Consider the following 26,825-nt stretch of genomic DNA (forward strand, 5'->3'; position numbering starts at 1 on the left):
AAAGTAGGTATGTATAAGTTATATCCAATACTTCCAGTATCCATATTACAAAACTATTATAATTATAATTTATGAACATTTTATATCGGATGTACATGATATATACATGGTATATCGATATAATAATATAATAATATGATTTTACAGTGAGTACTGAGTACTACACTAGTAAATTTTGATTTAACATTTTAACGTGAAGGCAGTGGACGTATTACATTTATATATTATATAAAAATAACAGTTGGTTTTTTTATGTTTCACTTCATTTTACGTTCTGTAAACTATGTATTATACGTTTTAATACGATAATCAATAAATAATAATTATGGTTATTACGTGTCTCCCCTTAATTTTTTTCATATATTCCATAATTGTCAATAATATAATTGTCTATATTATAATATGACCATAGACAATAGATTTCCATATTAACTTACTACTGACAATATTTCATTGTTTTAATCATTATCTTCGTTATCGAAAAAGTATTGAATACCATTTAATTGAATAGTTATAATACGTCTCATAATGATACTGTTAGATTACTATTAATTTACATTTCCATTCGTGTATGTAGCAATACAATTTTCTGACGTTATTCCCTGTAACATTCATAGTTTAACTAAATTAATTATGTACGATTGGACAAAATTCTATGAACTTCACTGTTATAACTTTTAATTATTAAACGAATTCTATGAATTATTTGAACCAAGTGAATAGAAGAATATTTGTACAATATCTAATAATTTACATACTAATGTATATGTGCAGTAGTTTATTGTTAACGTTAAGTGAATTTTGATGTCATGAAATCAACTTGGTTGTTTTCAACTAAATATCGTTTGAGGTGTGTACCCAAAAAAGACAAATAACACAATTAACAAGATAAGTTTTATCTAAAAAAAAAATATTAAATTATGTTTTGTTCATAATTCATTATATATATGTGCATATTTTTTTTACCTAATTTAACTCAACAATTTGTTTGTTAATTGTCACACAAAGGATATTAAAGTAATACAAAAAATTGCATTGTTATACAATTTAAATAATTTATTATAATATTTTATAATTAAAATAAAATACTGTTTACCGGCAATGTTTATGCTGTTTGAATTATTAAACAGTGTTAAATCGTCAGATGTCATTAATAAGACTTACAGGAATCCAAAGTATTGCGATTACAATAAATAGTAAATAAATTACGATTTTCACAATTCGAATTACGCTACCTATTTATCAAATATCATATTCTAAATTTATTGAATATATATGCATTGGATAAGGTATATAGTATATTATTATGTTTCATAATTTAAAAATAAATATAATATAGGTATATTGATATTTGGTAGTTTAAAATTATTCACTTACAATAAATTATTAGTAGTACTTTAACATCATATTATCAATTACCTATCATTTATCATTATAAATCAATGATGCTATATAAAATAAAATAAAGCCTTATTTTAAGTTCCCTATAAATCAATTACAAATTATAGCTAAGTACTGTTTTACAATTTAATAATTATTATGATTTTCCCATCGTAAACATTATAAAGAATTATACAAGATGATCCATTTAACTGTTTACCTAAATTTATAAGTAATTACTAATTACTAATTAGTTATAAATATTTATTTATTCTATAAGATGTATTGATAATTTAAATATTCTAAAAATGTAATTAAAAAAAAAAAATTGAAAATCACATCTAATGATTTATCAAAAACAAGCGAAACAGGTGTATTCCATTAATATTTAATGAATGACAAAATAATTAATAAATTACAGCTAACAAAAGAACATTTAATCATATTGCTAAATGTTCAAATAATAGAGGTATAAAAGTGCATGGGCAAGTGTGTACATATTCAATTTTGTTTTATAATTAATATAACTATGAACTATATAATAAGTTATAAACTGTGATTTGAATGAACTATACATTATTTCTGATTGCTATCTAAAATCGAATTTTGTTATTTAATTATCTTCGCTTAATTGGCACTGTGATTAAATTATAATTTGATTAGTTGAATATAGTTAACGTAGATTCAGAATTTCCACTGAACAGACAAATATGATATGTTACATGTGTGCGCGTATTATAGCGTATAGGGCAAACATATACGCGTGTGTGCGTGTGCACCTTGATACCTCCTCAAGAGTCTTTAGTTAAATTATATAATGGATGTGACTATACGTCTGTCATGATCATTTAAATGCATCCACAAATCCCTACCCTCTCTATTTACGTTCATCGTATAAAATTATTAGTATCGTAACCAAGTATTTTATTCTGATGTTGTTTTACTGAAATATCAAAATTTAATTTTTATTTGTTATATTAGAAATGCATTAGGTAACTGATATATTATAATTAAATAATAAATTGGGAAAGAAATCATTAGATAAATAAAAATACAAGACGGTATTACGCGTACCTCTCGGCATTAGTATAATAGTGTTTTGTATAAGAAAGAACACTGCAAGTTGCAATATTGCATCACATAAATACATTGTAGGACAGAGTTTTAACTAATTCCGTGTTTACTGAAGGAACAACAATAAAACTTTTAAACGACAAAGACAATTTAATTTATTTTATTTTTTAGAATAAACGCCAGTCTGCTTTTTAAAATACATAGAATGTAAATACAAAGATAAAAATATGATTACAGTATTGTTTACACAGGAGTACAGGACTAAACTTAATAATTGAGTAGGTATAATAAAAATAATATGATGTGAATCGTTTATAGGATGAGAAAAAAAACCACTAACTCGGACAAATTTGTGCTTCCGTAGTCTGTACTTAAATAATTGTTAGAGGTATTAAAAGAACACTGTAACCTAGTATCACTGGGAATACGAAAATCTAGTAATCTAAGAAGTCTGGAGGAATAGACTCAACCTGACTACGGTGCATGACCTATATATTATATTATATTTATAGGTAGATATAAGTTAGGTGAGTTACTTTGGTTAAAGTAGGTAAGTTAGATTATATATCTACATTATATATAGTTTTTGAAAATATCTCTTATTTCACGGCGTTTTTTTCAGGTCGCGTATTGCTATTGTCTCTGTGGAGACGAAAGGGGAAATATAGAGGGTGTGGGTTTATGGTGAAGATGATGATGACGGGGTGGTGAGTGAAAATTGCCGTTAATCGTATCATATTTACTCGGTCGCGTCGACGCGTTTGCTAGGGACGGGCGGGGGAAAAAACAATCGCATTTTCCGGTACGCCGCACCGTCGTCTCCACCACCACTATGGCACTACCACGCCGTATGTATAATATGTATCCATTATATATCCTGCTGCCCGGCACACTTGACTCGTTTCCCACAAGAATGTTTTCAGTCCGCCGACACACTATTATTTGTTACGACGAACATTAGGTATATTCGCAGGCAGTTTATATGTTTGCGTGTGTGCTATATTATCTTATATATCTACTAAAACCACACAATTGTTGTTATTCTTGTTATTCTTGATGTAATAAACGTGATATGATGCCCGTAGAAAGATCTGCAAAAAAATCGAGACGACGTCTCATTATAATATAATACATTATAATCGCTTGCGATGGGGCTTCACACACACACACAATATAAAAGAGTGGTTCTTGTGGTGCAAAACAATCATTATTTGGGAAATTCATTATTTTCCTACACAAAATTAGTCATTTTAAAAAACTTTAAGGAAAAATCTATAATTTTAGCATTTTTTAAAATATTTACTTTTTAACGATAACATATTTACATGTTTTATTTAAAATTCTGAAGCAAAATATTTTTTACTACCTATTAATTAATTACTTAAAAACCTACTATACAGTAAGGTGACTTCTCGGTGTTTTACATGATATTTCATCATTATTCATAAGCAATATTATCAAACAATAATCTTATATAATCATTACACATCAATGAATATCGTATAGGTATGTATGAAATATGGATATTAGATTAGAATTAGTTCAATACGTATGCTGAAAGATTTTTCTATAATCTAAATTCGAAATCTTTAATATTTAATCATTACTTACAGACTATTATAATGGCTACGACTTGAATAATTAATAAGGCCATAATAAGGGTAACTACCTACAATATTTATTTACAACAATATGAATAGGTACAAAATACACTACAAACATTTCATAAAATTTTATAGTTTGATTACAAATAATATTGTAGTTAAATAATATTCGTCCCTAATATCTAAAATTGATTTGTACAAATTATTTACCATTATTATTAATTATAATTTATATTACACTTGAAAAACGGTACAGCTAGGGTGTTAAATTGATGTATTTACCACTTTATTATGTCTGATAAAATGTCTATATTGTTGTACACAATATCTATCTAGAGTCTTAACTCAAATTTAATGTTGATGATTAGATTATCTATATTATGTTTTATTTATAATCATTTTATTAACGATATTGTCTTTTGACACTAAAGTTGTTAAAATGTTATACCATTATAGACGGTAACATCATGCAAATAGATCTTTTCTCTTTGTTTTAATAATTATTTTGAAGAATCCAAAACAATATTGTGTTTGTAGACACATAATATATAGCGAGAGAAATAATTACCATGAAAATTCGAGCTCTTTACATTTCCCTCGCGACACGTTTAAAACCTCCCTTAAAAGTCTTACTTCTTCACCTCCGGTCGTACACTGTAAGTTAATTAAGTTCCCCTTCAAGACCTACACCACGGAGTGATTTTGAAAGGTCTTTAATCCTGAAACGTCTAAAAACTGTATCGAATGTTGCAGCCCACTGCCGTTATTTTCTTCGTCGTGGTAGTATAATATTATTGCTTTTCTATAACCAACCAATTATTATTATTTATTAGATACAAAAATCATTGCAAGTACCTATATACAACCATATAGTATAATACATTACTAAATGTTATGCGGTAGTAAACTTTTTTATACTATAGGTAGGTATAATTATATATACATATATAGGAATACAATACAAACTTCTATTGGTAGGTTAGGAATCGTGATGTACTAGCTGATGTATAATGTCAATAACTAATTAAATCATTATGTTAAAATCACGTAAATATGGAAATTCATATTAAATATGTCGACAAGTTAGCTCAAAAATACATTTTTGGGTTAGAAAATTTGTTTTTTTAACTGCTGTCTATAATACTTAATTATTACCCTCGGTATTTTCCACGCGAAAAATGATATCGTAATTATTATACAATTATGGTACTGACATGAAACCATCGGCACTTGTAAGTTACTTTGAATTAATATTTAAATACATAAATTTAAGATTTAAAATAATTATAATAATATATATGACGCGGGGTAATTTAAAATACTGCCCCCTAATCGAACGACGAATATTTTATAACCATATATTATAGGGATGTTAAATAATTCATAAAAGTCAATCACAATGAATTTATTTTCACCAAATTATAATCTTATATTATAGTCATAAACTCAGTAGGTATATTTGTTTTGTATATTAAATGAAAAGCAATAAACTCGATAAAATGTAAAATATATTTTAAAGTAAGATCTATACATTCAATTCTCAGGAGTGTATATATATAATATTATAATAAAATATAAAAAGAACTGTTATGATTCAATTCACATTCTATTATGAATCATGATTGATTTGAATTTCATATAGTATATATAATATATGTATAATATTATGCACAGACAAAAACCCAGTATAACTGTAAATATTGCAAGTATTCATTATAATTTATACATTAAACAGTAAATATAGGTTGAATAAACAAATTGTTAAAAATAAACCATATTGAATGTTGTTTGTTATTTGGATACTTGCCCATATGTATAATGCTATATAATATTTTAAATCGATATTTAAAAATTACTTATTTTTTCAACTCGGTCAAATTTTTAAATATGAAGTTTTTTGGAAAAAATAATAAATTGTTTTATAACAATATGGTCGAATGGCATCATAACATTAGATAGACTATATAAGTAATAAATAATAGGTATATTATATTGTATATTTATTTATGTATAAATAATAATTATTTATTAATATTTGGTTCAAAAATAAAATCATTTTCCATCTATTCTGCAATGAAGTAAGACTATGGTGAGCCGTTAGATAAATCGACCGTTCCATTTTCTAGTAGATTGATAGGTACATATTTTTAATTTGTCAGCCATGTTTAATTTATGAAATGAATTAGTTTCATCCTGTAATTTTGTAAAGGTGGTCTTCGTCCTTTTAAGCCTATTGTAATAATGTATATTAATTGTTAATCTATATTCAACTGCAACCAAAGTGCATTATAATTCTATAGAATTATTTAAAACCGATCGAGATTAATGTATAATATATTTATAGTTCAGTTATAACCGATTAAATAGATTACGAATCGGACCAAATGAGTGCAGTCTGTGAGTGGTGAGTGGTCCTTAATGCAATTATATAGCCCGCATACGACCATGCACTTTATAGGTATTTAATATGTACAGTGTACACAGATGATAGCGTAACGGAATTCTATTTATTCGCGAAAAGCGATTTTCCTATTTCGAGACGACTGTAATAATAATAGTTATGCACCGTTATATAGTTATATACAAAAGGACAGCAGCAGGAAGTCTACTCCGGACCGTTTGACGCCGATGAGGTAGGACGCTCCTATATATATATATATATATACACCCTATAAATATATGTGGACTGCATGAAATGCCGAGAGATGCGGAAACAGAGCGGCGGCGGCGGCGGCGTCGACGATGCTGAAAATGGCGACTCAAAGCACCCCCCGATCGACCGCCATTACATTCACTCCTGCGCCTGCACAGTGTGCACCGTTCTTCTCGTAGCGGTGTGAGCGGCGGCGGTGTGTGTCCTGCTCTTTCGCGCGCACCGGAGATGTTCTCCTCTCGCCTATACCTCTTTGAGAGCGTGTGCACACACACACACACACGCACACATACACGAGTGCGCGCGCACGCGTAGCCACCCTCACTCGCCGACGCCGCGGGTGGACTTTGTGAAATTTAATGAATTTAACACTCGATTTAGCCATCATTAATCCAAGGTTTATAATTAAGCTCAGTTTATAATGTAGGCGGAACTAACGCGTATACATTCGCAGTCGCCGAGTCTCTATCACGTTCGAACCGCCGATGATTCGGGTGGTTTGGGGTTGTTGGCGAAGCAAGGGTTAGGTAAGAGTGATGGTCTTTACGGTTGGGAGGTGTCCGTAAAAGGGTTAGCGTATACGATGTGTGCAGTGTGGCGGAGAAGAGGGCATTGAAACGGCCGATGGTCGATAATTAAGTTTGTCTTAGCGCCGTATATATATATATATACCAATAATATGAAATACACTAGCTATATTTGCAGCAGTGTTTAAGTATTTACCAAACATGTCACATATTATGTATATATTTGTAGCACTCATCCAAGTTGCATATACGTATAATATTATAATTTGTTTTATATATATTATAGAATAATTATAATAATAATTTAATATGTTTTTTGAAAATATTTACAACGGGATTAATTTGAAATATGGTTTGTCATTATTCAGAATTTGTTTGATATACCGGTACGCTTGGAAAATCGATTAAGTGTAAGGATCTGAAGAATTGTATATGAAAAAACGAGCAATATTATGTATACTTGTACTGAGCTAAATAACGTAGATCCGACCACCATTCGTTTATTAAAGGGTTTGGTATGTTATTAATTTTAAATTTACGTATTTAAATATTTTAAATATTAATTCAAAATGGTTATGGTTCCGTGTAAGTACCATAATTGTATAATAATTACGAGATAATATAAAAATAAAATATCTGTTTTGCGTGGAAAATATCGAGAAAAATTAAGTTAAAAAAAAACTAATTTTTATAAATGTGTATGTGTCATGATGTGCTCTGCAGTGTGTTGTAATATACGGTCAGGGCTGATTTAAAGTTTAAATTAACCGTGCAGTGCAAATAATAAACTTATATAGTTATATATTATTGACATATATATCTAATATAATAATTTATTACATATAGTTTGTAGTTAGTACAACCATTTGATTACGTTTGTTTTTAAAACGTCATAGCAGTACGCATATACTGTACCATGTTCAAATATACATAATACAATATTACAATGATGTACCTATTATAAATTGAGAGGGTAAACGTGTAATGACGTAATCGGAATCCGAACGGATACATATTATACAAATAACGTGATGAAAAAAAATTACCGAAAAGTGCTTCTGTATGTATCTATTATATTTATGTACACAATAATAACAACGATAATAACAACTGCCATAATAATATATAAATGCTCATATTATTTGTGTGTGTGTGTGTGTGTGTGTTTGTGTGTGAGCAGTGAGTAGTATAACTGTCGTCGCGTGTGTTGAATGGGAATCGTTATACCCGGACGTTAAACTCGTACGATAGAGCTGTTGACGTCGAGGGATGATAGGGTAAGAGGTTTTAGAGTGGGGAGGGAGTTCAGAGACTGTTGATGAGGGATGGATATATCCTGGGGGAGGATCCGAATTGCATTTCCCGGGACATGAATGGCAGATTAACAAGCAATTTGCGTTTGTGGGCAACGGGCGGCAGTGGGGGAAAAACAACCTCCGGCGCGCACACAGACGCCCCGCGGGGACCCGAGTGAAAACTGTGGAGCAGCACCCCTTCCGCGTTCGATCTACCCCCTCTCAAACACATCACACACAAACCCGCCCAGCCCCTTCCCGGACATACACCCCTGCCACCGGTTTGTTGAGACACACACGATGGATCATAATATTATATATACCAGGTAACTACTGAATTTCGTGTACTTTTTCTACACCCCGTCCCTATCAACTCCAAGCTCCATGACTTCCGCACACAGCGCTACCACTGTCTACATATTTGCCTACATATACATGATACAATTTTATAAAGGTATAATACATATATGTATAAATATTATATATCGTTATAGTCGTTACGTTACATGTTAATTCGATTTTGCGTATGTTATAATTGCCTTTGTTCGTCGGCCTCAATCGTTCAATACATTAATTATGTGTATGGTTTTTGTTGTAATAATGTATGACCATTTTTTATATACATAAAGGTAAATTTTCAGAAATTCGCTTATCGCCTATCCACAGTAAAAAAATGTTTGACTGGCATAAATTGAATTTACATTATTTTTGCGTTATTTCAACACGTAACGAGTATACATATATATATATATATATATAGGCATACCTATAATAGGTACAACCGTATAAACCTATACAATATTAAAGCTCGTTTATAATGTTATTAAATTGTATTAGTTTTCGGTCAATATGATTTAACATCAATATACCTAAACAGGCTAAACATATTATATGCATATGTGTATTTTAATGAAATGTTCATTTCTCCGAAGGAGTAACAATTATTATTAATTAGAAATAATTTATCAATTCAACTGAACAAACTACCATTTGTTTTATTTCAATATCTAATAAAATTTAATTTTGAAATACTATGTAATATGTCATGAATGTCATGTATAGTAAATTATATCCCTGATATACGCCTTATTAAATTTTTTAAATATAATTAATTTAAACATCGAAAATCCAAGAATTTATTAATATGGTTTATTTAATTATGTATATGGTACAGACAATTATGATAAGCCAAAGCGATAATAATCAAATGGTTGGTCATCCATCACATAAGTGACTATACTAGTTAGTAGTTTATAGTAATTTTATCTTATAGATAGACGATAGTGCGTGATTTTAAACAGAAGCAATAAATATTTAACTGTACTTCAAAGAAATGCTGAATAATGAATTATAATAATTTTCCATTTTTTTTATTATTGGCATTATATTATCTTTGTTCTGGAATAGTTTGAACTTTGAACTAACATCAAAATGTAGACTGTTAAGAACTGAAATGCAATTAAAATGACAAGGATTTGAATAGGTAATCTTATATGGCTATTTTTATATATTTTAATTGACTACCTATCAGATTAAACTATATACATCAGATGAATTAATTTGTTTATATGTTTGAGATACGCGTGTGTATTGCATAAAAATAAGTTGTCGGATATAGATACACTTACAAACTGCTTAAATATTTATTATAGTATCATAAATAATAATACTATGTATTTTCACAATGATACATTGATAGCTGACAGCTGTTAAAAAAACATAACATATTAACATGACCTTAGTCTTATTAGTAGTCGAAGCAGAAATATTTGTAATTTCAAGACCCTCAAAAAAAAAGCAAAATATAACATAAAAATTGATTTAAAAATTCAACTATAACAACTTATGTTATACGTCCACGAAATATTATACCATGCTTATTGTGAATAATATAATGACATAATAATAATTATTATTATTATTATATATGATTATCAAAAGTAAACATGACATATACGGTGTTTGATCGAAATCAAATAACGTTCGATGGAGTAATGTAATTCCAATTTAATTTGTATAATTTAAACACGCGTCCCGGCGGATACAGTATTACGTTAATTAAACGCACTGCAGTTAACAATAATTGCACGTGGCCCTATATTAAGGCGGCGGTGCTGCTTCAGCGTAAAAACGATATAATATTATTATATTAAAACGGACGGCGGTCGGTTTGCAGTGATTTCGTCGGGCGGCCGACTGATACATATTATGTTATAATATAAGTACACTCATTATACCTACATAATATAGGTATCATTGATTTTATACAGCAACTATCTGTAATCAAAGGAAATACATTGTATACGCGCGTATTGCGTCTATGATATTAGGTATATATATATACATATTATTGTTTTGGTGTTTATTTTAAGCGTGTGACGAAGGGGGATAACAAAACAGAAAACATCTGACAGACTCGTGTGACAGTATACATATATGTTGTATATATATTATACATTTATATATATTATAATTGAGTCCCGGTGTTGGAGAAATCGATGGGGTGAGTCGGTGAGTGAGAGATTTGTCGTATATTATGATGTATGGGGATCACTCTCTCGGCCTTCGGGATATATTATATACCAACTCCAAAATAAACAATTTACTTCTACTTTAATGACCAATTTCTTTTTAGGCTATCAAATATTTAAAAAACTATTTATAAATGTATATTTAATTGTAATATAATATAAAGTATAATGTTATGTAATTTCACCTAATTTATGTTCTATATATAATTCTTCTTTAAAACGTACTTTACCAAAATCTGTAATTTCCAAACATCGATGATGGCGAATCATTATAAACCATTATTTGAACACAATTATAAAAATATAATATCATATAGGTACCTAGATATAATTATTATCAGATGATTTCAGATATGAAATCTAAATTTAAGACTTTCTCTAAACGCACGTATCCGTAAGTTACTAACATTACTATTAAACAATAAATATACTAGATTAAAAGATTAAAAGTTAAAGTTCTTATGTATAAATCATTACTCAAATCACTTGGGACCTATGGTCTTCAATTATATGGAGTACTGCAAAAATTTCTAACATCAAAAAAATCCAACAATTCTACAACATTGCTTTTAGTAAGATAACGAATGCCCCACACTATGTACCAAATTACACTTTACAAAATGACCTGTCAATGAAAACTGTAACAGAAGAACTTTACGTTTCTACAAAAACTTCCATACCCGTCTCCAATTACACTGATAAAAAAATCTATGCACCCACACCTTACCTGGTAACCCAAGATGTCATCTATAACGGAACTGGTGTCGTGATTTGTTAGGGGATTAATAAAAAAAAACTTTTTATATACAAATATAAATTAAATAGATAATTTAACCACACCCAATTAAATATAGGTACCACTAACTCCTTAGGCTCCTTACTCCAAAACTCAACAATTTATTTTCTCGTCTCATCACTATACATATTACACTTATTGTGTTAAATTTAGTACAGATTGTGTATATCTTATAAAAAAAAATTGAAGATTAGTTTCGGACGTTTCGGTTGGTAGTATTTAGGGTGTACCAACGAGGGGCCTTTGCACTCGAGCCTTTTAATTCTTAACATTGTATTGCGTGCATTCAACGAGACTGTCCAGTAGTTTCCACTTTAGGACCCACCCCCTATTCTACTTCGCCTTGGACGGTTTTGAAAACGATAAAATAGTCTTCCTCTTCTGTTCGGAACCGTTGGCCTACGCGGCTTGCGTCTTAAACTCTATATTAATTATTTGGTTCAATTTATGTTCAATTATTATGTAAGTTTCCAAAATCACATTCCAAAAATATTAATCATCGTATAAAACGAAACGTCGTCGACGGGAACGCACGCCACCCTGACGCCCTGCAGTAATATTATACTATATACGATGCATCGATGAGGGACATCATAATAGGCGACGCCAAAATAATAATAACGCCGCAACGCTCCGTTTTCGACGTCGTCGGCCGATATCGCCTCGGGGCAGCAGGCGCGCGCGACAAACATCACAGCTATATTGCCTCTGGCGTCCATGGGATTTGACATTATTATTATATTACTACTTTATACTGCGTGCTTGTACCATATATATATAATATTATTTCGTGCTATTTGTCACTCGCCAACGTCGCCGCTCTCGCCCACTATTTCGGCCGCGAGTGTGTGCGAACTGCGAGTGTGTGCGAACGGCACGTGCGGCGGCGGCGGCGGCTCCGCTCTTATTGCAGTTATTAAGTTGACATAAACAAACAAGAAACAAACTAATTCCCATTATATTAGACTGGTCCGCCACCACCGCGGGGGGGAGGGGGATGGGGTCGCAGCGTGGCGGTTGTATATTATAATGTATTATTATTATTGGGTACATAGTATAATATTAATATATTGAAAGTATAGTAGTCACCAGGCGGAAGTGGGCACGCAGCGATCTCTACACGTGGACTTTGACGGCGGCGTTTATAAAACCATTCATAATTATTTATGAATGGTTACTTTTTGAATATTTTAACGTATTTTTTTTTATACGTGTTATAAATAAGATTAACATGATATAGTTATAAAATTATTTAATTAAAATATATTACAACTGTATTCGTAAAAATATTCAAAAAGTAACCAATTATAAATAATTATAAATGGTTTTATGCATTTTATAATGAATTGCAAAAATGTATTATTTATTAAAATTTTAATAGCTCTCATTCAGTCAATTTTGGTTTTAGAGCCATATGGTTAATCGTTCAAAATGACTTTAAAAAATTCAATCTATTCGAATTTGGTATCAAAAATACCGATTGCTATTTAAAAAAAATAAGTTGCATTGTGCATGCGCGTATCGAGAGGGGTTAAAAATTTGAAATTTATCTGAAAATGTGTATTTATATACCACTAGCTTGTTAAAATAATTCGATTTATTCCAACATAATCCGGCCAAAAAATTCAGTGTTCCCTAAATTGGTGAACACGCGGTATATATATATATTATGTGGCAATCATTAGAACGAATATTGCATATTATATAGTAAACCTCAACGTCATTTTGAATGTCTAACAATAGTTTGTCTGTTTGTCTTATAGTTATTATTACCAGACCTGACCAATCTCCGTGATATTTTATATCAGCTACTTCTTGCGCTGAGTTTACCTTCTACTTTTTCGTTCAAATTTGTTGATAGGTGCAGCTGTGTGCAGTTGAATGCAGTGAAATTTGTATAGGAAACAGGGTCAGTATCGAATATAATTCGCGCACACTTGTAAAATAAAAATGCTTGCAGCTATTTTAATATATAGTTCATTAGTTCGTTAGTAACTAGTGTAGTAAATAGTTTATATAAATATATTGTTCGTATATTTACCAACCATATATACCTATAGTCCGTATAGCATATACAGTTCGTGTGTAGGCACAAAGACAAAAGTAAAAGTTTGCTCGTAAAATAAATTAAATATGCCTTTAATATTGTGTATAATACGCTTTTCACTATTAACTTTATTATTATGATATTGTAACTAAAACAATATACACTGAAATAAAATAATGAACAAAATGCTCCGACGTTAAATTAATATTTTATTATTATTACTATTTTTCCCCTTAGCTTTATTGCATTATAAATGAAAATTACACAATAATATAATAACATTCTGAAAATTATTTTTATTTACAGTAAATAGACATTACAAATTTAATAATTTTAATCAAAAGTTTTTGATAACATTGCAATCAAAACTAAATTCAATTAATGTTAGTTTCAGAACTTTAATGTTATTTATATTTTTTGAAAAAGTTTACTTTTCATTTCTATACAGCCATACATGAATTTTACTCGGTTATTTCTATACAATATTCATCTACGATGAATGACATCACACTAGTTTACGGTATTTTTGAAAATACAAGTTAAACTAAAGTAAAACCAATATAAAACGGTTCCAAAAATGTTATTATTTTTGTTTAGTTTTGTGACCTAACCGGAAAAATAGGTGCTATGCTGGAAGTAAAAATAATCTATAATCATTGTAATAAAGGAATAATAATTAATATATAATAAAGATAGCAGTGATCTTATAGAAAGTTAGTCATATGTTTAGTATGTCCACGCAACTTACAAGTATACCTACCACACGAGTAAATATATTGTAACAAGTTCAAGTAGTAAAATTCTGGGTAAGTGTCCTTTATGAATTTAAATAAAACATATAGGTATGTAATATGCATATTTACTAAGTTTAAGTTACCATACCACACATATTTATATTGCAAAATGACTAAATATAGTTAAAATATTTCATAATATTTTGTTAATATCAACCTTTCAATGAGTATAGTAAATTTTAAACCATGGATATTTAATTTTATATTGTATAATATTGTACATAACAATGGTATATTACCTATATATATATAGACTATAGATTAGTCAGAAGATAAATATATATCCATATTTTTTCTTTGAAATCTAAAACTCTTACAATCTTTACATAAAAAAATGTACAATAGCATAACAGTTATTTTGTTCCTGAATTATAATAATGTAGCGGCTTAAGTGATTTAAGGGAAGGACCAACCAGTGGAGGCACTTCAGGTATACCCAAAGCCCATAGGTACACAATATATCAATATTTAACACACAACCTGTCTTTTGAAAATGTCAGACAATTATTATTACCAAGTTGTAATAAGTACCTACATAAAACATAATAGTATTATGTATTATACCGAGTGGAACAGAAAGAACTGACTATTGAACGTTAACTATCTATATCAATATGTCATATATATTTATTATTCTTATATATTTTTTTTAAATTTAGATATTATATTTATTTATTGTCAATTATTTATAGATTATTTAAAAAAATTGTATTATTAATAATAACAGCTTGTTGATTGCATTTAAAAGCTATTCTTTTGCACTTTGTATAATAGGTACCTATATATATTGTTAAATTGTTTAGAACCACTGTTTGAAATGTTTGGACGGTATAACTTTAGGTTAGGTGTAACTATATATAAATATAGTGCACTCGTTCACTAGTTGTTGAAACGACCCGAAATTAGCTGTCTGTCAACGCGAGTGAAATCAATTGGACGAAAATTGAAAAAAGGGTTAAGACCATTTACGCGTCTGTGAGACAGCTTGTATTTCTCTCACGGCTGGCAAATTGTTTTGTCCGAAAACTCGATTAGCCATTACATTTAACCCCAGACATTTATTGATGATTGCGTTTAACTTGTCAATCAAATAGAAACGCTTCATGATTCGTAGTGCTATAATTAGGCACAAAATTATATACAAGATATATTATAGCTTCGAAGTGCGAGTTTGCAATAACCATTGTAATTAAGTGACCGTTGTGACATTTTTATATAGGAATACATCATTTTCACAACAAGAAGTAAAATATTTCACTCTTTACTCTCAGTAATCATTTAAAATTTAATGTATATCTATTTCGATTAGAAGTCTTTAAAACTATTAAGCATCGTTAAATGTATTATACTTTATGCAGTAGTGTAATCAGATGCATTTATACAGCCAGTATAATAATGTCATATACCTGTGTTCCTTTAGTATATAGGGCGTTGTATGTAGTTGTAAAAAACACTTTCCAGTAAAATTTAATTAAATTACTAGTGGAAAAATGTTTAAATTTAAAAGCGTAATTATTTTTAACTTCTAAAAAAATAAGTGCATTTTATAACGGTATTTTATTTGCATTAAAAAATAAAATAAACCACGGTTGATTATTATCAAACTACCGCCAGTTTTTCCGCTTCGCATTTACCTCGGGTATCCGTAAATAATATGAAAAGAATTACATTAATCTGGACTTTTTCATCCGGTTATCGGTTAATAATTTTTTTCCATCGTTCTTATATGATTAAATCCGAATCGACATAAATTGAATTTTAAAAAGTACATTACCTAACTATGCTGCGCGGGTGGACCATCGAACACATTTAATGTAACACGGGCACAATCTTTATTGAGCCTGTCGTTCCTTGTCTCGGCTTCTCTTCAAACTGCAGAAATAGTTATTTCCCCTCATTTTTTTTCACGTTCACTTCAACGTAAGTCAGATCGCATCTTATATAAATATAATATTGTGTAGTGTGTACATACTAATTTCTCCGATGTACATGTTTTACTTGTCTACTATTGTAAAGGCGTCTGCAATAATATTATCACCGCATACGATATAGCGAAATGTTAGCTGCCCATTCGATAGATGACGTATTATTATATAATTATAACATGCTGAAATTAGAGAGTATGGTAGTCGTACTACGATTCTTTTAAGAAAGTGCCGACAGGGGAGAGCAAAGTGATAGCAGTTGGAATGGGAAAACTGAATAATCTTGCAACAATAACAAACACGCGTTTCTATATACTCTGTACAGCTACAGCCTACAACAGGTATTACTTACTATTATTATTATAATACAATAAACGTGGTGCTGCGCTGCAACCGTATTTTCGCGGTGTCGGTTTGAATTTTACCGAACATAATAAACGGCCGTCAACGGTGTGTGTACCTATCAGTGCTAATATGGGCGTACAGACCGTAACGTGATACGGTTGTGATGTATTATACTATAAAAATATATTATATACTATAGATACTCGTAAGACATAATAAGATAATTTGATCAGGCCGTGAGTAATCTGAACGGCAGATCGACGTGCTGATGATATAATACACTGCACGTGGGGCTCGTAAAAAAATAGTATATTAAATATTATTATACATCTTTATATGGTTATTATTGTTACAATAATATAATGATTACCGGGTACTATATAAGTACCTATAATATAATATTGTATTATTTTACGATATAGGATACCTATATCTACTCGTTATATAAATGTATAATAATATAAAAGACACAATGTATATTGCACGTCGAACACGACGGCGAGAATTTATATTGTTATAGCGATGAGTGACGCGGCGTTGATAGTGACGTTGTAATGCAGTTTGGGGTTGGGATTTTGAGGGGAGCGAGTGCAGGCGCAACGATTTCGCATCATGGAATTCGTATCCATGTTTTTTCAAAAAAAAAAAAAGTTGTTTTTGCATCGGTTGGTACTTACAGTTAATAGTTTTGAATTTCCGAATATATGCGAGATCGTGTCGGTGTTGAAGAGGTTAGGTTGTTAGGTATCTACACGCGAAAATATATCTGAACGACCGCGTGTGTGAGCTGTTGCAACGTGTGCGTCAACGCTGTGTTGTACCTATACGTACTCGAGTGCCGCCGACGACTTTTGAACCCTCCGTGCGCCTATTAATAGTAATAGACTCAAATACTCAATACATAAAAAAAACATAATTTTTTCACCCTCTACACACCGTTGCTTAAAAACCGGTGTTCGTATTTACTCGGCGACGGGCTATTATAAAATAATATAATATATATTGTCGCGCGTTTTATTCCATTATATTGAAGCTCGTTTAATAAAAACTCTTGGTCGACCCTAATCGCGACAGACCCTTTTAACGTGACATTATATTCTGTTATTATAACGAAATCAGATAACGAAAGAGAGAAAAACACACATAATCAAATGCCCCTCGCTGAGATGAACCCTTTCCGACCAACTGCCGTTGCCGCTGCGCATGCACTACATATATTTAGTATATTTACCTTTTATAATATTGTATACCCACGCACATACATTTATATAATATAATATGTGGTATAATAAAATGTATTACATTTGTGTTTGCGGCACTTTTTTGGTTAAAAAAAAATACTTTAATAAGTATTCACTGGCGCTCGTTGTTATGGTATCACGGATAGTTAAAGAATGAATTTCCGTCATAATTAATCGATCGGTTAATGACATTAGGTACGTAATTACGTCGTGACGCACTATTGTTTAACCTTAATTTTCCTCTAGTATTCATTATATCATTATTAGCTCCACTCATGGTTCATAAAGTTTTTCTTAATTAGGCAACTTTCTACACAATTCCATATGAAAATTGTAGCAACGTTTCTGCTAGTTAATCTATTCAAAAATTTTAATTTATTGTATTAAAAGTAATTACGAAATACCATATGATTTGAAAAAGTGTCTAAAATAAATATTATACATATTATATCATAATATTATATGTAAATTAAATAATTAATCAAGGAAAATATTTTTAATTTGATATCATTTATTTATAATAAATTAATAAACCTAGCTTTTGTTTATTTTTTATAGAGATAATTCAAATAATGAAATAGGTAATATATTCTGTATATTTTTCATAGTTTTTTTATTAAATAAATAAATGACCTATAATCACTTGAATACAAATGAAATAAATTAAGCAATATATTATACATTATGTTTATGTTAATAAATAACTTCATAGTTTCATACTCTGGGTCCGTCAGCCGTGCTTAATCTGTGCAGAGTTTCTAAATTATATTCTTAGATAGAAAAACGCGCTATAGCTATTAACTGATAAGTAATAAACTAAGTAAAAAAAAAAATGTTGTTTTAAAATTAGTTTAACATTTAAGTTATAAGTTGCTAATTATAAAGTAATGTTGTGTTTAATTATTTAATGTTATTTGAACATTAACTTATACATATTATATTTAATATATAATTTAATATATTAAATTTAATAACATTAACTTATACATATTATATTATGACCATAGGCGCCCGCAGAAATTGTTCTAGGGGGCGTGGGGGGTAATGTTAGGATTTGAGGATAAATATTATAATTTTACTAGGTGTTTTAAAATAATAACCTTTTTTATTATACTCGTATACAATATATTATATTTTATTATATTACAACTTATTTTATACTTTAAATTTGTTGTATAGTATATAGTAATTTATTTTAAAACATTCAATTTAAAAAAATATTTTGAAAAAGCCTGGGGGGGAGCAAATGCCCCAGCTTGCACCCCCCTGCGGTCGCCTATGTATATGACGTCTTATTCATTGTTAAAAAGCTTGAGCCTTATGGCGTTTACCTCAATAAAATATAATAAATAATACTGTAGTCTGTGAATTTCAAGGCAGAATCGTAAGTAGCCTAAGCCCCCCTCCCAATATGATTGCACGCAGTTACGATGCAGCTCACGTAACAAATACACCAAGGGGGGCTGTAAAGGAAATATCATGCAATGATTATGTGATATACCTATAATACCTAATCATTATTTTCATCGAATCCTTTTCTCAAAAAACTTTATAAATACAATAAAACGTTATGTAATTACTTAAATCGTGCCAATCATGATAGGTATTTAAAAGCAGTGGCGGGCTAAAGGGCTCAATTTTGACGCAGCTGCATCAATTTTTCAAATGGGAATTGTGCCAACCCGTGGCTGAGAATTACATGCTATGGCTCAACCTCATGGCTCTTTTATTTTATTTACATCATAACTTGTATTCTAATATTGGGCGGGGTGTCTGTGGTGCCGGTGGTGGTAATAAGCACTTAATTGTGAAAATTCGTCATTTAAAATGTAAGTTTCAGTCCGCCACCATTAAAAATCACATTATTATTATACACAACAAAGCGGTTTTTTGATCAACTATAGACTACCGCAACATTCCACGAGATAAAATCCTTAGTCCAATACTATGTATATTATATTACTTAAAAGTTGAGACATTGTTGTAGGTTGTCTGGAGATATGTCAACGTTGCAACCTATAGTGACTTTTTTCTGTATGTATATAATATATAAACACAATTACCGGTATATTTAAACAAAATTGTATTAAATCTGTGGTTGTCGTAATGACGTGAGAGAAAACTTAATTTTTTTTTCACAAGACTATTATAATTTGTTTTCGTCGTTTTGTGCAACGCCCGTGATTGAATAAAACCTATATAAGTACTAGTATATTAAGTATATTCTCAGTCACCATAAAAAAAGCTATTTGATTAATAAATCATAAAATGGCAATGTTTTTTTTTTTTATGAAATTTGAATTGAATAATGAGAAAAATGTTGTGCATCAAGTTTACCTATATAGTACACGTGTATACGGAAACATCAAAGACTTTTCGCCCTTATTGTAAACGTCAATTTTCTTCTCAACCTTAAAAAATAAAAACGGGTAAAAGTATATAATATTTACGCTGGTCGCATTGAGAACGTTTTACGTCCCAGTAATCGGTAAATCGAGTTACGCTCTAGAAAAATGGATATAAATTGAGTTACCGAAGGTATTTTGTATTTCTCTTCATTCCTGGTTGTTCATATAATATATAATATATAAATATATATATATATATATATGTATATACATATACACCTATACACATTTTGTTTATTTTTTCCATGCGACGGTCATGCTGGTTTTTCTTGGCGTGCTTTATTAAGTTTACTTTCATTTTTATGTTATTTTTCCTTCACCTCGTCCTAACCTGCACGTTTACGACAATAATAATAGTAATAATAATAATAATAATAATAACAAAAATAATTTTCTTTCGAACCCCCTGGGCTGTCGGCAAGGTGCGAGACATGTTTCTTTTGCTGATTTTCCTGCTTCCTCTACTCCACTGATCTTATCGCTTTTCCCAAAGACCAGCTTATTGCTGCGAGCCAAGAAATTCATTATATAATATTACATACTTCATATATTATAATATATGTATTATGTGTGCACATAAACATGCAGTAGATATATTTATAACAACGTTATACCTGCATCTTTTCTACCAAATATGTCTTTGTCAGGCTCTTTGCAATCCTTTTTATAAATATAAATTTATTATTTTTTGATATTCACGTTAGTACTTGACGACGTTATTTGTTGTAAGTAGCCATGTTAAATATAATGAATACCTACATCATACTAATAACGCTTTTTCGCTTCACGCTTTTCTTTGAATCCATCCCGACGAAAACACACAGCTCCCACGACGATATCACATACCTACAAAAAATTCAATATTATAAAATATTTTATAAAGCCGTATTGGACTTTGTTGATGACCTGCGATTTTACGCAGAATCCAATTTAATCACCGTAGTCATTGGATAGATTGATATGCATCGCCAGCTATATTATATTTTCTATAGGTCCTACAATAATAATAATATCATGCTGTCGTACTATAGGTTTTAAATATCCTTAATAAAATATTAATGTTTGGTTTTAGCTTATATAATTGGCTGTATGCTTACTACAGCGACAAATAAATATATTATCTATATATATATATATATATAAAGAGACTTTTTTTAAAGGACAATTATTTTTGGTATTTATTGAGGTGTACCTCAATGATGAACTGTATGAAAAATTTGGTTCAGAAAGGAACCCCGTTAAGAGATTTCGTTTTAGTTCTATGCAAAACCTATCTGATGGGCATTTTGATGTTACTTTATCATATGAAGATAAATTGACTATATCTGTATCTGACGATTTTGATAATATACCCAGCTCTAATGAGCATTCTAAAAAACGACGGAAGAGATTTACAAATAATATCAGAAAAACAGCTTATAAAATCATTATGTGAACAAAATAATCTAGGATTACGATCAGAAAGGTGAATCCTCTTCCATGGAAAATAAAAGCTTTCTATATAACTGTATTTTTGGGTACTATGAGTCATAAATGCGTATACTGCGATGCTCTTAAATTCAAAGAAGAGGCGCCTGGAATGTGTTTTAGTGCCGGTAAAGAAAAACTTCCGTATTTTTTACCTCTTCCTGAACCTCTTTATAGTTTGATTATAAGGTTCCATCCAGATCACAAATATTTCATGGACCGTATTAGAAAATACAATAGCTGCTTCCGAATGACATCTTTTGGACGAAACAAATTATCGAAGATAGATTTATGCCCACATTCAAAGTGAAAGGTCAGGTGTATCATTTAATTGGTAGTTTGCAAACTTTACCTCAACAAAACCCTAAATTTCTACAGATTTATTTCGTTGGAGATGATGAGAGAGAAACACGCTTAAGATGTAGCAACTTCGCTGATGTAAAGCAAAGCCTAGGAAAACAATTACAAACGACGTTGCATCATACATAAAGAACTTAAAAACCACACTCGAAAGAGTATCTCAAAATAGTAAAAATTTTGAAATTATAATACACGCGGATAGAAAACCTGATAAAGCTCACAGAAGCCGTTATAATGCACCAACAGTAAGTGAAGTATCATTGGTAATAGTTGGACAACAGTTCGAAAAACGAGATATTTTGTTACAAAGTCATGATAACAAATTGCAACATATTAGTGAATTGCACCGTTCATATACACTGTATTCCATTAATAGCTTTCAGATTGATCCAAAAACTAAATTACCACTTCAGAAAACAGTTGCCTACTATATCGCAATTTTATTCTTACCACATCATGATTAGACAAACGGAAATCAACCATTTACTGTACTGCAGTATATCACTTTTTAATCAATATTTAGTTGATAATATGTACGCCAAAATTGAAACAGAGTGGTTAAAACTTATTAGAAACAATCAAATGCAACTCAGCGCTGATAATTACGTACATCTCAGAAATGCTATTGGGAGACAAGATACCGATCTTGCCCATCTTAGTCAGATGGTAGTGCTTCCGTCATATTTTACTGACTCACCGCTGTATATGAATGAAAAAACTCAGGACGCAATGACATACGTTCGTCATTACGGTCGTCCTGATTTATTCATAACTTTTACATGTAATTCTCGATGGAAAGAAGTTTCAAATGCATTACTATCTGAATAAAAGTCCTACGATCGTCATGATACTATAGCTAGGATATTTCATTTAAAAGTTAAGACGTTTATGAAATTGTTGACAAAAGGGGATTTGTTTGGGGAAGCGCAATGTTTTATGTATTCGGTCGAATGGCAAAAACGTGGTTAGCCACACATACATATTTTGTTATGGCTAAGACAGCGCATTTATCCAGATAAATTAGATTGTATCATTAGTGCGGAAATACCTGACTACTTAACCTAACTCAATTATTAATGAAGTATACAATAAATGTAATGCTGTGGTGCAGTGGTAAGCAACCTTTTTTGATCCACGACCCCCCAAAATGATTTATTTTGATAATACGACCCCTCATTCTTACCAACATTATGTAAGTGTATAATATAAATTTACTTTTTCATTTGATGTAAAATTATTGGCGACCCCCAGGTTGAACACCACTGTTCTAGAGTTAGCTCTGCCTGTAGTTTGCTTATTTTAGCCCTAAAAGGTAGTACCAAAAATTCTGTTTATAAAGAGGTATTGAGATGAATAAAATATCTCAATATATTTTTTTTTTCTGTTTATACAACACCATAATGTATATAATAATGTTACAACGACGTTGTAAAACTTAATTGGTTTTAAAAGAGTTTACAGAAACTTCTATACAATACATGATGGCCACATGGGTAACCTGGATCAACATATCTAATAGCAGCTTGTAATAAATATAAAAACTGATAAAATAAAAGTAATAGTAGGTAACACAAAATACTGTAAGCGGGCGAAGCCGGGTTATTCAGCTAGTGACTTATATTATATCATAAAATTAAGTAGGTTACAAAACTATTTATAATCTAAAGGTGGACATTTTCCACTCCAGTGAATTTTTTGGATTTGCAACTGTCATATTTCTAACCTTCGGCGTGTGGCGTATAACTTATTATATTTTAATCATTGGTAACTTATATTCGCTCATCCATCATGTTATTATGCTAACTGATAGATCTTGCACCCTCGTCCGTCACCCACCCGCCATCTGATGATAGACAATAACAACCATTGTTTACATACATGAGTTTTTTGTATAGGAATTAGGTAGTTGTTTTTGTAAAAATTATTGATAAATGTAATCATAATCGAAACGTAATAAATATGTGAATGACTAAAATATACAACGCGTGCTCTCCCCGCACGAATAAAACCAATTACACCGCGAGTGAGCTAACTATTTACAAAATCAATATGAAATCTTTATCTTAAAGTACCTCGCCCTATATATTACAACTAATTATGTACGAAAAACAAACTCGAGTTTAATAGCCGTCTGTCGTTTGCGTGCGTGTTCGCAGGTGTGGTTCCAGAATCGAAGGGCCAAGTGGCGCAGACAGGAGAAGATGGAGGCGGCAAGGCTGGGCCTGAACGACTACGTGCACTCGACGATGACCGGTTCGCTTAGCCGTATGCCCGGGTCCAGCCTGGCACTGCCTGTCGACCCGTGGCTATCACCGCCGCTGCTGTCCGCGCTTCCAGGTTTCTTGTCGCACCCGCAGACGGGTTACCCGAGCTACCTGACGCCACCGGTGGTGCACTGCGGGCCGCCGTCGTCCGCACAGAAGTCGCCGCCATCACCGCAACAACAGATCACCATCGCCACGCCACCGTCGTCTTCGTCGCTGTCCACGTCTTCATCGTCCGCGGTATCTACTGCCGATCCCAGGACATCGTCTATAGCTGTGCTCAGGCTCAAGGCAAAGGAGCACGTGGAGTCCATCACGAAAGGCATGCAAATGGTCTAAGAGCCCCCTCCCCCCTCCCCCAGCGATACTTATGTACCCAGGTGTAGGTGCCATCGTAACAAGCGAATAATAACAACAATAATAATAATTATTATTATTATATGAAGTCCCTGATTCATATACGAAACAATTTGCTAAGTATATACTTATTTATGGATATGTACAAAATACCAAAAAACACTACAACAATGATAAATGACAAAATACTCATATATTTATATTATATATAAACTAAATTTGAATATTATTACAAAAAAAAATTATACCAATCAAATGAACAACTAGTTTTTAAATTGGAAACATCTGTGGTCTTTTATTTTGAACAAATCCTTAATATTTTCACGATTTTGTTCAATGTTTAAGTTTTGTTCTATAATACGCAACTTCATAATATCTACGCTATTAAGCGGCACTTAATGCTTCCAATATAATATTTTTCTTCCAACTGCCGAAAATATATCAAGTAAGTTAAGAATATATATGGTCGTATATACATGTAATATATCTATAAAATAAAAATTAATAATAAGAGTATAATTATATACATGAAAATATAAAATTTGTTTTAGTTTAAATCCGAGGCTCTCAAATATTATTATTACATATCCACAAAGACACCATACGACTAAACCGTTGTCGCGGGCTGTAGTTTTATAGGTAAAATACTACAAAAAACAATAAAAAATAATAACAATAACCTCGTTCGGATAGTATGACTACTAAAGTACTAAAAACTATTCGTCATCGTCATCGCTTGATCACAATGTTACGGTGCTGCGATGAACGATTTATTTCTGAGTACGCTATGACACCGAAGTCATACACCCCCACTTACGCATTCCGCACATTGTATCTATATAAAATATCACCAGGAACAATACAATGATATTGTAATAATACAAATAATATTATAATTTTTTTTTTTATTATTATTAATATTTAATCCGTTGTTATTTAAAACCAAATTTTATCAATTTTATCATTGGATGATGGTTATTAGCCTGATTCTATTACTGTAGGGGGGATACGTTATTAGTAAGGTTAAAAAAAACACGTGAAGTGGGGCGAGGATTTGTCGCCGAAAACCCGGGAGGTCGACCATCCGGGAACAAGCGACGTCAACTAATTATTATTATTATTGTTAGTATTCGTAAAATTGACGATTCCCAAATAATTGGTAATATTTATGGAATATTTTAATTATAAATAAGTATATATCTACCTATTATTAATTTTATTATTATTTCAAAATGTACAGTATTATACACTGAAAACCAGTGCTTTTGGAATCGTTCGTGTATTTACATATATTTATACATATATATATTATATATATATATGTGTGTATTATTATAAATAATTGGATATTGTACATAAATCGTATATATTATAATATATAATTGTATAATAATTTATTGTACATCTAAATATATTATAACCATACAAATTATTAGAAAATAGATATTAGAAGTTTTGTTGTTCTTGGAATATTATTGTATAAAATTATTGTCATTTCATAAATATTGTTTTTGATTATATTGAACTAGTCATTTGAATTTTTTCTTTTTATCATTGAAATAAATGTTGTTGATCACTGACCAGTGATACTTGAATGCCAACGTTCAACAAATTATCATTGTTCAAACTGAAGTTTGATCATATCTGCACGCTAGTTATCATCATCAATGTATTGCAGTGCATTAAATAAGTATAGGTACCTACTATGAAACTGAAGTACCTAAACAAAAATACGATATCATAGCATTTGTCAAAAA

At 30.6% G+C, this 26,825-nt stretch overlaps 1 protein-coding gene across 1 annotated transcript in view; it reads left to right on the forward strand.

The window, feature by feature from the left end:
- The window catches only part of LOC107164946 (uncharacterized), a 51,347-nt gene extending 24,741 nt beyond the window's left edge, over positions 1 to 26,606 (forward strand). Inside the window, exon 3 of the mRNA XM_089224059.1 lies at positions 24,604 to 26,606. Within this exon, the coding sequence (XP_089080185.1) occupies positions 24,604 to 25,050 (447 nt within the window). The 3' untranslated portion in view covers positions 25,051 to 26,606. The remainder of the gene's footprint in view (positions 1 to 24,603) is intronic.
- The last annotated feature ends 219 nt before the right edge of the window (positions 26,607 to 26,825 follow it).

Source organism: Diuraphis noxia, unplaced genomic scaffold (assembly GCF_037042655.1).
Source record: "Diuraphis noxia isolate RWA-SAM2 unplaced genomic scaffold, SU_Dnox_SAM2 contig0003, whole genome shotgun sequence".
NCBI lineage: Eukaryota > Metazoa > Arthropoda > Insecta > Hemiptera > Aphididae > Diuraphis > Diuraphis noxia.